Here is an 18,978-nt window from a genome sequence, read left to right on the forward strand (position 1 = left end):
GTCACAGACAGTAGGCGTAAATCCTAACTGGTTTTGCAGCAGTTTTCCCTACAACCTCAGAGATTTGTTGAATCAAAACTGATGCAATAGCTTGAAAAGATTTACTGGAAGTGTATCACAAAAAGCTGAATAGTAAAATATCTAACAGCTCCTCAGTTTACTTGTAGTAAACATTAAAAAAAAATCAAACAAAAAGCCTCTAAATCTTATACACGCTAAAACTCTAAGACAACAATAATCAGAATGCAACAGGTTATCCATTTACTTGTGAGAGCATTTACCAACCAAATATGCCTAAGCCTTGCCCAAAATTTAATGGAGTGTGGTAAACGTGTGCTGAAGTACTAGCTTATGCAAGTTTATCTGGATATGTGGGCATAGACACACAGGCCGAATTTCAAAAAATACTTTAGGGCTGCACACATGCCAGTCAAAGGTCTCTTTTTAGAAATTCTGAAGAAGTTGATTCCAGGGTCTATAAAAAATGCAGCAGCATTGTAACAACTAATGTTAAGGGCATACTATGTGCCAGGTGCTGTGCTAGGAGCTTCACAGGCAATATTTAATTCTCATAACCGAATGAGGTAGGCACTATTATTATGCTCAATTTACAGATGACAAAACTGAGGTGCAGAGAGGTTAATGAACCCACCCAAACATTAGTTATGTGATCTCCAGTTTTTTAATTACAGCTTTTAAATAAACAAAAAACAAAAAATTTTAAATTGAAGTATAGTTGATTGTACAATGTTGTGTTAGTTTCAGGTATACAGGTGTTTATACACACACACACACACACACACACACACACACACACACACATCCTTTATTTATTTTTGGCCATGCCACGCAGTATGTGGAATCTTAGTTCCCTGACCAAGGCTTGAATCCATGCTCCATGCATTGGAAGCACAGCCTTAGCCACATGACTACATGAATTCTTATATCACTAAGAATTCACTGATGTTTAACTGATTTGATCCCTAGGAATGCTTGACAAACAAGAGTGATACTAGATAGATTCAGGATCTTTTTTTCTCTTTCGTGGTTAACTTGAAATACAGGGTCATCGGTGGAGAGATTGCCTGGAATTACAAATATCTCACAAATTTCAGCAACATCCCTCTTGGCTCAACCCTTAATCTAGCACTTCCAGATTGCCAGGCCCGAGTCCAGACCTACATCCTACTTGTCGTTCTCTCCAGTGTGAGTGCTAGCTTGCCTGTTCTCACCCTACTGACTTCAGAAGAAAGGAGGGTGGAATTCTTGTAAGACTGTTCCTAACCTCTCAATCAGGGCTTCCCTAGTGCTTCACTGGTGAAGAATCTACCCGCCAATGCAGGAGACACAAGGTCAACCTCTGGGTTGTCTGATCCTCCCAACCCAGAGAAGGAAATGACAACCCACTCCAGCATTCTTTCCTGGGAAATCCCGTGGACAGAGGAGCCTGACAGGCGACAGCCCATGGGGTCACTCAGACACAACTGAGCAACTAAACAACAACAAACCTCTCAAGCTCAAGACAAAAACTACACAGGAGACACCAGATGCTTCTATCTCAGTGATTTTGGAGTGATCCCAAAGCATCTGTTCTGGGGCACAGGACTATTTCACCCCAAGAAAGGTTTCAAAATCTGACCATGAAGAAATGGTTAAAAATTAATGATAAACGAATGATAAAAGGTACTGAACCCCCCCAAAAAGAAAAAGAATCCTTCAGGGAAACATGATATCAGATTTTCAGCTATCAACAAAGAGGATGCAATGATTTTAACCGTGGTTAGATAACTGAATTTATTCATCTCATTGTGCATCATAAAATACTATTTTCTCAATTGGATATAATACATTGTTAGTGTTTTTAGCAAATAACAGATTATACCTATTTTTTTAAGCATTCTTATCCTTTAAACATATATATGAAAATATCTACCATTGAAATGATATGATATCTGAGATTTGCTTTCAATCTCATCCAGTTTGGGAGGGGAAGATTTGCATGTAATTAGCCTAAATAAAATAAGATTGGACATGAGTTGATAACTGAGCTGAGTGATGAATACTCAGCAGTTAGTTATACCATATACTCTAGTTTTGTATACTGTTGGAAATTTTCCTAAATAAAAAGATTTAAAAAGAAAAATCCCAACACTCTCCAAACACTTCTTCAGGACAGTGAGAGAATAAATGGAGCACAATGAGCTGCCTTTGGAGTAAAATTCAAGTGGGGATGAAATGGAGAAGTCCCTTTTTCGCTTGAGAGATCTGTTTTGGAAGCAAACTTACATACCAAGTTCTTTCTCCTCCTGGCTGAGACAAATTTCAACCTGTCCACTGTAACCAGAAACATGAAATGAAGATATTCTGGCAGCTCCACCCTGATGCTTCAGCAGCAGTAAATTCTAAATCAACATAGAAATTCTAAATCGGCAAGGCTCATCTGGGGCTGGATTTATACCTACAGCCTCTTGATGAAAGTGAAAGAGGAGGGTGAAAGAGTTGGCTTAAAGCTCAACATTCAGAAAACTAAGATCATGGCATCTGGTCCCATCGCTTCATGGGAAACAGATGGGGAAACAGTGTCCGACTATTTTTGGGGGGCTTCAAAATCACTGCAGATGGTGACTGCAGCCATGAAATTAAAAGACGCTTACTCCTTGGAAGGAAAGTTATGACCAACCTAGATAGCATATTCAAAAGCAGAGACATCACTTTGCCAACAAAGGTCCGTCTAGTCAAGTTTTTCCTGTGGTCATGTATGGATGTGAGAGTTGGACTGTGAAGAAAGTTGAGCGCTGAAGAATTGATGCTTTTGAACTGTGGTGTTGGAGAAGATCTTGAGAGTCCCTTGGACTGCAAGGAGATCCAACCAGTCCATCCTAAAGGAGACTAGTCCTGGGTGTTCATTGGAAGGACTGATGCTGAGGCTGAAACTCCAATACTTTGGCCACCTCATGTGAAGAGTTGACTCATTGGAAAAGACCCTGATGCTGGGAGGGATTGGGGGCAGGAGGAGAAGCGGACGACAGAGGATGACATGGCTGGATGGCATCACCGACTCGATGCACATGAGTTTGGGTGAATTCCGGGAGTTGGTGATGGACAGGGAGGCCTGGCATGCTGCGATTCATGGAGTCGCAAAGAGTCGGACACGACTGAGCGACTGAACTGAACTGAAAGAAAAATTATATTGTTCTCCAATCAACAAGCGATGAGAGTGTAACTCAAAATTTGTTATTCAAATAAAAGCAATGGTGAATTATGAAAGAAGTATAAAGAAGTCCAAGGTTATGATTTTGCTATGATTAATACTTGGGTGCAAACATATATGTATACACATTCACACACACACAAAGACACATATGTCGTCATCTCCTTTCCTTGATTCCCATGCTGCACTGGTGGTATACTAACACCTACCTGCTCGTTCTACCTGCTGGGTCATCCAGCACTAGCCCCAAAGCGTTTGTCACTCAGTTGTGTCGGACTCCTTGTGACCCCATGGACTGTAGCCCTCCACTTTCCTATGTGCGTGGAATTCTGTGCAGGCAAGAATACTGCAGTAGGTTGCCATTCGCTGCTCCAGGGGATCTTCCTGACCAGGGAGCTAACCTAGGTCTCCTATATTGCAGGCAGATTCTTTACCATTTGAGCTACCGGAGCCCAACTATTTTATTTTTTAGATTTTTTTCTGTGGGGGCCATTTTAAAAGTCTTTTCGAATTTGTTACCACATTGCTTCTGTTTTATGCTTTGGCTTTGGCCATTAGGCATGTGAGATCTTAGCTTCCTTACTGGGGATAGAACCTGTAGCCCCCTCATTGGAAGGCAAAAGTCTTAACCACTGGACCACCAGGGAAGCATGTGTGCATGTGTGCTCAGCCACGTTTGACTCTGTGACCCCAAGGAGTGGGGCCCACCAGGCTCCTCTGTCCATGGAATTTTCCAGGCAAGAATACTGAACGGGGGTGGCCATTTCCTACTTCTGTCAGGGAAGTCCCAAGCCTAACTATTTTTGATGTATAAATTTCAGAGGGAAAAAGGAAAGCAGATAATAGTTGTTCATCTAAAATCCAAGGGGGATTTGCTCCAGAACCCTGACCACCACCCACCCCGCCCCTGCCGGGAGCCAGAACTCCGCCCATGGCAAAGGTCATGAGGAAGGAGGCTTGGCATAGGCAAAGGCGTGATCAAGCCTCAGGAAACCCTCTGTTCCCAAGCATCTGCCCCAAAACCAGAGTCTGTTTTATGCTCTCACCTACACCTCTGACTTTACGGGGGGCTCTCTCCCATAACTGTTTCTCTCGGAGAAGGAGTAAACATGCAGCTCCAAGGCAATAAAAATTCCTGGGCGTGACAAGAGTGTTTCAGCTTACGGACTCCTCTGAAGGTTATCTAGCCCGCCTGTATAGGTTCGTCCGGCCACATGTGATTGTTTACAGCCTCCCAATCTGAGAGGCACAGATGTTTTAGACTTACTAAAGGCAAATTCTTTGGGGGAGTTGGAAATTATTAGTATAGTGGGTTGGTTAGGAATTATATTGGTGAAGGGTTTTTTCATTTGTTGTGCCAATAATTGCTGCTAATTCCCTGCCCTGGGTGTGACAAGGGTGTCTTAGGTCAAATCTCTCTGCTGACAGACTAGCTTGTGTGACAGGAGTATCCATACTCCTGCCACTATGCACATGATTGTTTACTACCTCTCAACCATAAACAGCACAGAGAGTTTTTGGAGTATTTTTAAAGTCTTAATTAGCATAGGGCTTTTCTCATTGTTGAGTCAATGATTGCCGCCAGGCCTCCATATCCTTAGGCACCTGGGAATATATTAATCAATGTATTTGGAATATAGAAAAGGAAATACAGTAGTTTTAAGGTTAGCAATACTAGACTTTTTGAGTTAATGATTTTTCTCTTTTGTAATAGATCACTGTACTTTGTTATAAATCACTGTGTCCTTGCTATGTAAAAACGTAACTTTATCACTATCTTAAGACTAAATAGATCTTAAGGGGAACATTGGTGAAAGGATTTTCATTTGTTGGGTTGATGTTTGCTGCTAAATCTCCATGTTCCCTGCCCTTATAATGAATATAGTTAGCATATAGGAGAAATAAGTATTAACCTTTAAGCATATAGGAGAAATAAGTATTAACCTTTAAGATTAATCATGTTAACCTTGGGTTAAATAAATTTCTTTCTTGATTGTAACTCACTACACCCTCACCCTATAGGAATGTAACTTTATTTGGAGGGTGGTGCCTGGTTTAAGAAAAAACACCCTTGGAAAAAATAAGTTTTTTGGTTATCAGAAAGAAAGGATCATAAAATGTCAGCAGGTCTCATGGCCAGAAGATGATGTAAAATCCCTAAGACCTTTTTATGTGAAGCACCTGATTTTGATAAAGGTCAGGACTGCTGACCCCCACATGACTCTGTATTCATCCCTATGTGTAACAAAAGGTATATAAGCAAACCCAAAAATAAAGAAATTGGATCAGTTCCCGGAAAGACTGATTCCCCCATGTCGTTTCTTTCTTGCTCCTCATTTTTCTGGCTGAATTCCCATCTGGAGCATGGATGCTATTCCACGTAAACCAAGTTATTCAGCCTCTTTTTCTCCGTTAATTTTCCTTCTATACTATCCGTTTCTAATCTCTCTATATATCTGTAATTAAATATGTATTTTTCCAATGACGCCGGCCGACGCCGTCCCCACCTTCGAATTCCCTGGATCCACCGGGGCTGGACCCCGGCACCCCGCCACCCACCAAGTGGATACCACAATCTTCAGATGCTCAAGTCCCTTATATAAAATGGCATAGTATTTGTATACAACCTACATGCATCCTCCTGTATACAGGGGATAGAACCTGCACCCCTCCCTCACTGGAATGATCTCTAGATTACATATAATACGTAATACAATGTAAATACTATATAAATAGTTGCCAGTGCATGGCAAATTCAAGTTTTACCTTTTGGAACTTTCTGGAATTTTTTCAAATATTTTAATAGAATCTGTAGTTGGCTGAACTCTGCCAATACAGAATCTGCAGGTACAGAGGGTTGACTGTATGTGAGTCTAAATCCTACCCTTATATTACAGTGCGTTTTCAAACATTTGTAGAATACTTTCTTTCCTGAGAATGAGGCTCCATCATCTAATGTCTCATTCTGGTACTGTCCTAAGTATCAGAAGATATATTGAGCTTTTTCTCCCTTTCTCTGCCCCCAAAGCTGTGATAATTCAGTTTGTATTACTGCTGTCCTCTGGGACTCTTCTCTGAGTGACATGTGACCCGTATTACGGTCAGTGGTAAATATTTAACAACTGGATCTCTGAAAATAAAGCCCTGATTTTCAGCATTTGCCAATTTCCATTGTGTAAATACACTTACTGTAGCCAATTTCAAGCTGTCAATGCAAGGACACTGACTGCAGAGTTGGGATGTAATGTATACAGCTGGCTCCCAGAGCCTGCAGTAGCTACTTCCAGCACACCACTGGAACTCCTGGTTTGCCCAAGCTGGTTCTGGCATCTTTATTAATGGTGCCCTCTGATTATGTATGGATGTGAGAGTTGGACTGTGAAGAAGGCTGAGCGCTGAAGAATTGATGCTTCTGAACTGGGGTGTTGGAGAAGACTCTTGAGAGTCCCTTGGACTGCAAGGAGATCCAACCAGTCCATTCTGAAGGAGATCAACCCTGGGATTTCTTTGGAAGGAATGACGCTAAAGCTGAAACTCCAGTACTTTGGCCACCTCATGTGAAGAATTGACTCACTGGAAAAGACTCTGTTGCCGGGAGGGATTGGGGGCAGGAGGAGAAGGGGCCAACAGAGGATGAGATGGCTGGATGTCATCACTGACTCGATGGACGTGAGTCTGAGTGAACTCCGGGAGTTGGTGATGGATAGGGAGGCCTGGCGTGCTGCGTTTCATGGGGTCGCAAAGAGTCGGACACGACTGAGCAACTGAACTGAACTGAACGGAAGTATCTAAAAGATCTCATAAATTAAGTAATGAGATACCAAGCTTGATAGCTGCAGTATCCAGAGGAAAGGTCTACATAGAAATTCTGGGCACCCTATCTGATTCAGAATATTGTCATCCCAAGGTGAACACTGACCTACACAGTGAAGCTAAAGCATATAATTAAATGTAATGGAAGTCAAACCAATTGGTTTATATTAAAACATACACAGACACACTATTAAAAGTCAGGCTATCACAAACATTAAAACAAAAAACCAACCCCAAACCTGTTAATTAAAACCAGTACTCTTCTTTCCTGACTAATTATGTCTCCAAAAACCATGCTGGATTTTGCTTTATACCCTTGTTGAATGTCCCACATGTTAAAAATTAACAGCACTCTTTCCGTCAAAATTTTTGGTTACTGTGCCAAACAAACTATGTTTTATATTAACGTTGAAATTCACTTAGTGGCCTTTTGGGGAAAAGTGGTGTTCAGGTCCCTAATGAATCCTGACACCTAATTTAACCACTTAGACACTGAACACTTGGGCCCTTAAATTCATAAATCTCTAGTCCAAATGTGCATTGTGCAATTCATAACTTTATTGACAAATGTAGAAATCAGACCACATTCCAGAGGCAGCAATTCTAGAGTGTGCCCCTGTTTTCCATCCTAGTCTTTTGCTCCTGATTTGCAAATCTTCTCCACCATCTAGAAGTTCTGATGATGTTTTTAATAAAAATTCATATATATATATATATACATATATATATACATTCCAGCCAGAGAATTCTACCTATTTATCTTTATATCCTGGTTTTTCCATTAGCCTGATTCAGAAGTTGGGGAAATTCTAGGTGCCAAAGCTAAATATCCTAATATTTAGAAAAGTGAAGACTTACACTTTGTCAATGGTGGCTAGCTACAACTGGTAATAGATGTGTGTTTCTTCAGTTTATACCCCACGAATGTGTTATGGGCATAATGAACTCTTGCCCATTTTCTGCTCATGTTCTATCTGGATGATCTCAGAATCCAGAACTTCTACTAGGAACCTGCAGGCACTGCTCTAGGCCTTATTCCTGCTTGTTGAAGAGGGCAGCTCACATCCTTGAGTCTTCTGATGACACTCAAATATTTGCCTTTCTACAGCAAATGCAGAAAGTAGTGTTTGCTGGCTCAGTTATCTCCTTTGCATTTTTCTCCTCTCTTCAGTAGTGTGGCTCATCTACAAGTATCCTTAGAGTCTAAAATATACAGGATTTCAAGGCAACAGCTGTATACTTTTTTGTGCCATTTCTGTTCCTTCTCCAAAAAGTATATATTCATCAGTTTCATCAAAAATAAAAGAGTTACATACAAAATCGTTGCTGCTGCAGTGTTTATGATGTTTAGAGACTCAAGCTGCAGCCTAAAGCTATTAGAGACAGGTTAAATAGATTATGGTATATCTATATAATGGAATATTGGGAATGTAATACAACCACTACAAATGATGCTTTAATGCCGTAAGAAAATGCTTTTATTAAGATTTTCAAATAAAAAAGGGTAAGTTGGGAGTTTGGGATTGATATATACAGTACTGTATTTAAAATAGATAATCAAAAAAGACCTACTGTATAGCATTGCTGGTGTTGTTTACTTGCTAAGTTGTGTCTGACTCTTTTGTGACCCCGTGGACTATAGCCCGCCAGGCTCCTCTTTCCATGGAATTTTCTCTCAGGCAAGAACACTGGAGTGGGTTGCCATTTCCTTCTCCAGGGGATCTTCCTGACCCAGGGACCAAACCTGTGTCACCTGTGTCTCCTGTGTTGGCAGGAAGGTTCTTTATCATTGAGTCACGTGGAAGCCCACTGTATAGCCCTGGAAACTATTGATACTTTGTAATAATTTATAATGGAAAAGAAAATGAAAAGCGACATATGTATATGTAAAACTGAATCGCTTTGCTGTATATCTGAAACTAATATAACACTGTAAATCAACTATCGTCCAACATAAAATAAAAATTAAAAAAATCTTATCTTAGTGTGATCCAAAATTACCTTCAGCAAACAGCACATTTTAAACAGCCATTTTCTCTGGGTGATGGTATTTGTGAGTATTTCTTCCTGCTTTGTTCCCTCCATTTTGTATGATGTAATATTTTTATGGACAAAGGGTGTTGGAAGTAACCATGGGACTAGGAGTGTCATAGATAATCAAATAAAATGTTTTGACTTTCTTATATTAGCCAACTCCCACTTTTTTTTCAACAAGAAAGTCAATCTGAGGTGTCTCTGCCAGCTCAGTCTCTTGTCCTATGGGTTAGCGGTGGACAGTGTTCTGCAAGTGTGGTAACAACTGGCATTTGCCATATAACTGCTATGTGCCAAGGAGGAATTTATGTTTATACATATATATATATATGTATTATACACACATAATATATATCTTATTTAATCCTCACATCAACCTGATCACATAGTATGATTAGCTCCATCTTATCAATACTGAAACTGAAGCATAGAGGTTAAATAAGTAGCCCCAGGTCATCTAGATGCAATTTAAACTCAAGCCCTCCAGAGTCTGGATAACTCCACCATTTACAAACATCAGGCTCTTGGCATTTTATTAGGACTATAAAATTAGTTTCAAAATATTTGGGAAATGAGCTGACTTCATAAGGTGCTACTTACATATGCTTCAAAGAATCAGAACACCAAGGAGCATACAAAAGGACTCTCCCTATAGAGACCTTACTGAGACTCCATTGACGGGCTTTTGCCTAGTCTGTCCCACGGATGGAAATGGCTACTTTGATGAGGTGGTGATGATGTCACTTGTACCTTTTTCGTCAACATCAATCAAGTATTCATGTACCCAAGTTGCAAAGCATATGAAAAAAACTATCATCTATAATAAGACTTCCAACTTAATTGGGGAGATAAGACCAATAACATGCAGGGAACAATCAGCACAAGGCAAAAATAAAAAATTTTTAAATGATAATAAAATGCTAAGCCATGTGGTAGACTAGGTGACTAGTGTGGAAGTTATGAAGAAAGAACTGTCAGCTCTTTAGTATCTCAGAACTTTGAAAGTACAAGAAACAACCCTTGAAGATCATTTCATGGACTCCAGCATTCCAAGAGGAGATCTAACCTGGTTGAGGCCACACAGTTGCTCAGTAGCAGAGACAGGAAGCAGTTAAGTCTTGGAAAAGCTTTCCAAGGATAAGCACAGTGAGTGAGGTGATGGTACTTTTGATGAAAAGAGTGGACAAGATTTCCTGGTTTAACAAAATCAACCTGCCACTACTCTGATTTTTAAATTACAAGACTGTGAACAGTCCTTGTACTGAGGGATTAGATTTAATCTTTTTAAATAATCAAAAACTACTGAATTGCCTATTTCGTTGCATTCATTGTTTTCAAACATGCAGTATTTCAAAGTGTATTGCACTCTATCCAATATATTACCAAACAGAAACACATCTACCCACATATGCATTCCAGGTGCCTATCTGAGAGCAGTGATACCTGGCTGTCCTAAAGCACTTCTGGTTCAGATAGAAGCAGGAGTCTGAAGTTGCAGACTGTAAGTAGGAAATAGTTATTTGTTCAACTTTGATGATTTTATCAACAATACACTCAAATTTCATTTAAAGCCTGTAAATACTCTTTGTAATAATTGCTCATGTAAAATTTATCAGTCATCAGAAAATAGAGAGATACTTAAGTCTAAGTAGATTTGTTTTAGATTGCCTAAAAATCAACTGATTGGGCAATTTTTTTCTTTTTTTTTTGTAAAAAGATACTTGAATATTAATACACAAGGTATAAGGATCCCAAATTAAACCTAATTTCAACTAAGAAATTTTGGTAGTGAACACAGCAGATGTGGCTTAGAATATGTAAAATTTATTTCAGAAATGTTTGTTCAAATTTGAGGAAAAAATAGGCCAATGAAACACCAATTTTGATGAATTCCTTTTAAAAGTTGATAAATAAGTATGATCACTAAACTTAAAATACCTATGGTTTTTCATTAAAAAAAATATAAAACCTATTTCAATACCTGACAAAACACACAGGCATAAAGTTATACTTTCTTATATTCTAAATAATGCTTCCAGTGGATTTTCAAGCAAAAGTTAAGGCTCAAGGTTATTTCTTTGCCTTCCTGCAGAGAAAATTGTTAAGAGAGTAATTTTCAATTCCTCAAAAATTATTTCAAGAGGTATGATACACTCAAACATAGACCATTTATGCTAGCAATACTAAATAAAAACTCAAAGCAGTTCTCTTTTGTTATATTTTAGCTATTTACATTTTAAACTAATATAGTTTGTTAAAGTAAATCAGAGAAATAAATGAAATGTGGCTTCAAAAGAAGTAAAACAGGTTAATACATCATAAATAATCGATACTAATGCATAAATAAAGTCATTTTCTAACAAGGTTAAAAAACTAAACAAAACAGAAATTCAGGTTTTAGATGCCTTCCTTACAACCCTACCAATCTGCTGTGTGGGTTCAAAGTTCCCGTCAAGAAGTTAACTTTGAACCTGAACATTTCAGACTTACAAAACACAAGTATCAGAGTAAACGCGTCCCACAGTTGGGTTAAAAAGCTTCCCAAAGTCTCAGAGACTTTAACTGAATGCAGAAAAGCTAAGCGTCTAAGACAATAAACAGAAACAGCAGAAAGTGAAGCTGCCAAATATCAAGGTTTTACAGATGAATCTAAAGCATATCTAGCAATTTCCCTGTATCAAACAGAATAAATAACCTATACGCAAATATGCATGTTTGAATGCAATCACGTTATTAGCATGCATTCTACTTACTTTGCTTTTTGCCATTTATAAGCTTCATTAGGGAGACCCAGAAAGAGGTAACAAGTTGAAAGAAGTTCGGCTCAGATAAGAAACAGCTGTAAAAACTTGATCTACAAATTTGCATCTCAGAACTTTCAGCGGGGGAGAGACTCTTCACAAACTAACATATATACAAGCTTTAGATTGTGAAATAACGCATTTCAGCTTTCTGCACTGTATATTACCATTGGAAACCTCAACTCTACCTCCCCGTTCTCAGGAAAAAAAATAAAAAAAATCCACCTCCAATCTTCATTGGTCCACATAGTTCCGGCCCACATGGTATCAGTGGGTGTGTCCCTCCCAACAAGTCCTCTCATTGGCTGAGAGGAAACAGCCTCTAATAGGCTGTGATTTGGGGGGGCTGTCAAACTCCACGCCTCCAGACCTCGAGCTCGCCAATAGACCCAGGGAGCTGGCGGCTCCTCTGCGATTCAAAGGGCAGGCTGACTGCCTGAGCGCCAACCCCAGAAAGATGAGCTCTCAGAAGAGAAAAGGACGAGGAGAAGGGCGACGGCAGCTCAGGCTCTCCCCCCACCGCTGCTCGACTCCTACTCCCGGACCTCACCAAATGTTGACACACGTGCATTTTCCCACCGACAAATTAGTAAGGCGGCCAGCGCGTTTGCCCTCTACAGAGCCGTTACCCGAGGAGCAGCTCAGAAGCCGAGTCAAATCGGCCCATTCCACAGATGGAAGCAGGAAAGGGATCTGTAGCGCCTGGCGCCCCTGGGGAAAGAATCAGTCCCGTGCGCCCCCTCGAAGCCGTCCCCCGAGAGCCGGGGCTGGGATGCCCCGGGCGCGCTCAGGTGCCTGTCCCGCCACTCCCGGGGGTCGCGCCCAGCTCTGCGCCCGCGCTCCCCTCCCTGAGAGACTTACGTGGCCTGTTCTTCCTCCCGGAGTCCATCCTCCTCCGCAGCCGGCATTTCTTGGCGGGGGAGTCGTGCTGAGGGGGCGGCGGCTGTGGCTGGAGCTCTGGCTGGAGCGGCAGGCGCTGGGGTGCCGCGTCGCCGCCGCCCGGGGGGCCCCGGCTGCAGAGGCGCGACGGGTGGAACCCGTTGTGCAGCAGCCCGTTCACGGCTGCAGCGCCGACGCCGGCGGGAGTCCCCGGGGCGTGCGGGGCCGAGCGCTCAGGCTGCCCGCCGTGGTCGCCCATGCCAGAGGCTGGTGGGGCGGCGCGCGGGCCCCGGCTCAGGCGGCCTCGCTGGAGGTCATTCTCGGGCGTCTTTATTTCCCCGGATCCTCCTTGCGGCTTCCGATTCAGCAGCCGCAGAGCCGGCGCTGGGGGATGGCGAGCCGGGCGCTCCTCCCCTCCTCCCTCCGGCGTTCCCACCTCCTCTACGCCCTGCCCCTCGAGCGCCGGCCCCCCGGCGCCCGCCTGGAGCATGCCCGCTCCCGGCGCGGAATCAGGGATCCCCGCGCACCCCCAGCCGGGGCCCCCAGAGCCCGCCTTCCCCCGCTGCCCCAGTCGCGCGACTTCAAACGAGGTTTCCTCGCCTCCCAGACCTGTTCCCGCTACTGAGCATGCCCAGTCCTGCCCGCCACCGCCGAGCTTCAACATGGGGACTGAAGTTCTCCCGCTTCGCAAAGAAGAGATGGGCGGGCTGGGCTTTGTATGGCGGAGCCAGCCGAGAAGGGACTGGGCGAGGCCGGCGTGAGAGGAAAGAGCAGCTTCGGGAGGAATGCGGGCGGGGGGAGGGGGGAGACAATAAATACATGTAGAGGTTTGGGTTTGCTAATCCTGTCCGCACTGAGCTAGATACCTTTGCAAGGTCATTCACGTTGTCCCCTCCTCCCTGAAAGCTTTGTGAGCGTCTGTGTGTTTCTCTGGGTTTAGTTAAGTGACCAAACTACTCACAGGCACGAGGGGAAGGAGGAGAACGATTATTTATAGACAGGTAGGCGGATTTGGAGAGGGAGGGGAGTGTAATTTCTTTGCTGGCACTCACAGACACCATGTGGCCTCCTGGAGTTGTCTTTTACAGGGAGGAACCTAGGAATACAGTGTAAGGACAGTGAAGGACATAGATGTAGGCGGGATTAACCGGTGCTGGAAGAGACCAAGTAAACAGAAGCAGTCCCAAGCTATAAAAAGCACTTTCCTCACCCAGAAAGGACGCTCAGGAGACAATGTCACCCTATTTATAGAGTAAGGAGTTGCCTGTGTTTTCAGAAGGGCAGGCAGCATCACAGGGGAGACAGCACCATAACCCTGGAGTCAGCGCTGGATTCAAACTCCAACTCAGGCACTCAACAAACCCTGAGAAACTCATTGCTCAAGTTAACACACCTGGTTTCAGGAAACAGGACTGGGCATGCTCAGTAGGCAGGACAAATTTGGGTGCTAAGGACCTTCCCAAAGTTGTGCAATCCCTTGAGGCCTCAGCTCTTCACTCTAGAAACTGTCTTGAGAAATCTATCTGCTACAGTCCTGGTGCACAGTAAATGCCCCAAAGAGCTGGTTATCCTTATTACACTTACTATTAGCAGATCACCCTTCATTTCCAACAAGGGGAATAAACCATACTCGCAGTCATGTTTATTGTGTAACTTACTGTGTGTGATGTTCTCCATCATCTGTACTTATTTAATCTACAGAGGAGTCAGAGGCCTCAGAGCACTCAGCAGCAGCCAGGGGCCTGTACCTGGATGGGAATTCCTTCCAGCAGAGTCTGACCTGGAATCAGCTTTAGGACCCATGACCACTTGAGTGCACAGGTCCCTTGACTCCTTTTTTAATAAGAACAATGCAAAGAATAAACCAGGTGGTTAAATGATAAAGAATCCAATGCAGGAAACACAGGAGGCTTGGGTTCAATCCCTGGGTGGGGAAGATCTCCTGGAGGAGGGCATGGCAATCCACTCCAGTATTCTTGCCTGGAGAATCCCATGGACAGAGGAGCCTGGCGGGCTAGAATCCACAGCGTTGCACAGAGTTGGACACGATTGAGCTCGCATGCACATTAAAGAATAAATCTTAATTCTATTTTTGTTTCCCTGATGTTATCATATTATTTGCAAATACGAAGAAAAAACCTAGATGACCCGGCCCCAGCCTCACCTTGAGCTCCTGATTCTCCCTCTATAGAGCAGCCTTTCAGTTCCTCAAACACACGAACATCCCTTCTCATCTGCTGTGTGCCCTTGTGTGTTCCCAGGTGTCTTTGTTTACCAGATTCCAACTCAGTCTTCAGATCTCTACTTCAACCTCTTAAAGTAGCCTTCCCTGACCCTTAGAACAAGATTAGAGCTCCCTCCTCCTACGCTTGACCTTCATGACTCTCAGTTTGTAACACCACAATGGGGGTATAATAGGACATCACGGAGTTGTTACAGTGATAAAATGAATGGATATGTAAAGTGTCCAGCCCATCATAAGTGCTATAAAAAATGCTCAATGTTATTTGATTGTGCGTCTCCCCCCACTACACTGTAATCTCCATTAAGGCAGATGACTCTCTTTCATAACTGTATCCCTAGGAAGCTCTTGGTAATTATTTGTGACTGAAAAAATGACTCGGGTGATATTTCCCCAAGGTGTCTCTCACTTTCTACTGTAAATTTGCTAAAAACAAAACGCCTGGATTGTCACTCCTAAATATTCAAATATAAAGCTTTCAAATTCTGACATAATTTAAGCTCAGTAGTTTAGGAAGCTCTTTAGAGCAGAAATGCAGAGAGTAGATTTAGCAATGCAGTGTATCCAAGGACATATCCTCTCCAGCATGATTCCCAGGCATGGTGAGGAAGGGCTGAGCCAGGTGGCTCAGACCCAGGTAGGGCAGGAGCACTGGTACTGGGGACAGAACATTCTCTACCTGCTTCTTTTCTCCCGTCTTTGCTCTGGGTGCCTTGAATCAGTTATACCTTGCATGTGATAGAGAGGAAGCCAGGCGGCATATCACAGGTTTATGGGGTGTGAGGGAGTCAGGGGGACACAAGGAGGTTGCGGTTTGGAGGCGTAATTTTGAGGTATGAACTATACGATGTGCTCCAGCAGGGGAATGGAACAAATAATGTTTGGAAGAGAGAGAGGGAGGAAGAACCCACAAGGCACTCTTTCCCTCTGTTCATTCATTTATTTACCAGTCATTTATTATGAGTGCACTAAGTTGTAGGCAGTAAAATAAATGCTGGGAGTAAGTACAAAGTTAAAACAAATGGCTTCATTGCCCTCTAAGGGCTTACAATTCATAGAAAGAGAGAGACAGAGACAGAGAGATAAGTCAATGATTCTCCATCATATGGGTACGTAAGAATAACCTAGGGAGTTTTTCCTTTTAAACTTCTTGTTGAAAATAACATACATACAGAAATATATACATATCCTAAGGGTAGAGCTCGCTTCCTGAGGCCCGCTTGTCTTCACGGTGAATTTTGCAGTGAATGAAACAAAGTGTGTCACCTATACTATGGAAGGGAACTCCAAAGGACTCCAGAGAGTGAGCAATGATGGAACAGGGAAGAGAAGAGGAAGATGGGGCTGAGATGGGTGTTAAAATAGGCTTCAGGGAGGAAATGACCCTTAAACTGAAGTTTGACCAATGATGGAATTTCATCATGGAAGGCTGAAGAAAATCCATTCAGAACTGAGGGAGTGGAGACCCTGCGGGTGGTTTGAAACCATCTGGCATGCTTGGGAACCTGCCAGGAGATCAACAAGGCTGAAAGGCAACCTACCGAGGGAGGAGGTGAGTGATGCCCAAAAAGGTGGGATGGGGTCCAAATCTCAGATGGCTTTCTGTACCACAGGAATCAATTCAGACTTTTTTCCTGAAAGCCACGAGAAACCACTGAAGAGTTTTAGATGGTGGAAAAACTCCTAGATTTGCATTCTGGAAGGATCTCTGGCATCAGTCTGGAGAATACAATAGGAGAGGAGCTTCCTAGTTGGAGGGACCAGATAGACTACTGGAAACCACCAGGAAAGACGTGAGATGGGACTAAGTGAAGGACATACCATTCAGAATGAGATCACCAAGTGGACTCAAAAACTGTTTAAAGAATTTATAGGACTTAGTAACCAACTGCAGAACGAGGAAGAGGTAAGGCCAGGATAATTTTTATGTTTCCAGTCTGGGCAACTGGGAATCTGGTGGTTTCAGCATGCAAGATAAAATATGCAGAAAAGGAGCAAGACCTTTTACTTATATTCTGTCTGGGATTTATATTTAAGAAGGGTGATCCTTTAAAAATGTAGATATGATCATGACATTCTTGTACTTACACTGATATGTAAACCATATCAATATTTGTCTGTTTCAGTCCAACTCAGCCTTACCACTTTCCTTCTTTCCTCCCTCTCTCTCTCTCTTCCCCTCCCCCCATAAAAAGAGGGAGGTCAGCGCTAGTTTTTAACTACTATAAATTAGACTTTTAATTTACTTTTAATTTTTTTGAAGACACAGATTAAAACCTGTCCACCATGCCATCACTACACGTGATCGCTGTAGAAATTCTAGTTCCTTGCTAAAATGGAAATAAAGTCCAATGTGCCCAAGCTTTCTACCACTTAATAACCACACTGACGACACAGTATGAGCTTGGGAAAGGATACTCTTCAAGACATAGTTTAAAAAGAATTACTAGAATTTTAACTGTCAGAATAATATTGACCCAAGATGACTTCTTTCTTTCATTTTTGCCTCTCTTGCTATTGGCGTCGGTGCCTTTCTTAGAGATTCGCATGAGGCACCTCAGGAGGCTATTTTCAAGTACTGTGCTGTTTTCAAAGACAGTGCTTTTCATATTGCTTTCTTCAGGGCCCTAGGGAGTAGCGCTGCTTCAGGGAGTCAAAGGCCACCAAAACCCAACAAAAATTGCCCTGTGAGTAACAGTGTTATGGAGAGATTCTGAGGACCACTTCATCAGAGCCTCCCTCTTCTCCTTTCTTCAGAACTGAGCAACTACTACACAGAAGGTACCATACTAAGTACCAAGGATATACTCTTAGGCAAAAACAAAGTTCCCATCCTTATCCAGATTACAGAATGGACAGGCCTTAAGCACCTAATCACCACAACAGCAAAAGTGTAACTATCATTCCGAGAAATGCAAAAATGGAAAGACTCTCAGTGCCATGAGGGCACATACCAGGGTGACCTGGACTTGTCTTAAACTTTAGTAGATGAAATGGCATTTGCTGAATTATGAAGTTGAATACAAGTTAACTAAGGTGGAGGTTAACTGTGGTGTTTGAGAAGACTCTTGAGAGTCCCTTGGACTGCAAGGAGATCCAACCAGTCCATTCTGAAGGAGATCAGCCCTGGGTGTTCTTTGGAAGGAATGATGCTAAAGCTGAAACTCCAGTACTTTGGCCACCTCATGTGAAGAGCTGACTCATTGGAAAAGACTCTGATGCTGGGAGGGATTGGGGGCAGGAGGAGAAGGGGATGACAGAGGATGAGATGGCTGGATGGCATCACTGACTTGATGAACGTGAGTTTGAGTGAACTCCAGGAGATGGTGATGGACAGGGAGGCCTGGCGTGCTGCAATTCATAGGGTTGCAAAGAGTCAGACACGACTGAGCGACTGAACTGAACTGAACTGAAGGTGGAGGTGGAAGTGGACAAGGCATTCTTAGGCTCTCTTATGTCATAAATATGTAGGCACTTCATAAATACTTGCTGACTGAAAAGATGAATTGACCCTGTTCCTCTCAATAGGGCAAATCGAATGTCAGGAAGATTATTCACCTAAATGAACCACTGGAGAGGGGTTAGGCCAATCCCGTTCTTTTACTGTTTTTTCTATATGGCTTGATGAAATATTTTAGTTTTTTTGTTGTTGTTGTTTCTATTTTTTGGTCAATAGCAGTGGAAAAACATAACATCAGCAGCTGCCACTACAGTAATAACTGTGTGTACAGGAATGAAACACACCCCACATGAACTAACTTTCTGTTACTAATATTTTTTGAGCACCTATCAATAATGATTTGGTGAAGGGAGATGGGAGTGTGACTACCTAGGAATCTGATAAGCTATAATCAGAGTGACCCCCAAGTACTGGGCATAAGTTTAGGGATGTATCTGGCTTTAGCAAATTGATAGTAGGCTTATTATCTAACATTTATTGAGTTCTTACAGGCCATACACTGGACTAAGCACACTGTAAGTGTCATCTTTTTTAATTA

General features: G+C 42.6%; 1 protein-coding gene across 1 annotated transcript in view; it reads right to left on the reverse strand.

Annotated features, from left to right (window-relative positions):
* LOC128071132 (pantothenate kinase 1) overlaps positions 1-13,661 on the reverse strand; it is a 53,059-nt gene extending 39,398 nt beyond the window's left edge. The window contains exon 1 of the mRNA XM_052664098.1: positions 12,721-13,661. Coding sequence (XP_052520058.1) covers positions 12,721-13,402 — 682 coding nt within the window. The 5' untranslated portion in view covers positions 13,403-13,661. The remainder of the gene's footprint in view (positions 1-12,720) is intronic.
* Positions 13,662-18,978: the final 5,317 nt, after the last annotated feature.

This window comes from Budorcas taxicolor, unplaced genomic scaffold (assembly GCF_023091745.1).
Source record: "Budorcas taxicolor isolate Tak-1 unplaced genomic scaffold, Takin1.1 scaffold172, whole genome shotgun sequence".
Taxonomy (NCBI): domain Eukaryota; kingdom Metazoa; phylum Chordata; class Mammalia; order Artiodactyla; family Bovidae; genus Budorcas; species Budorcas taxicolor.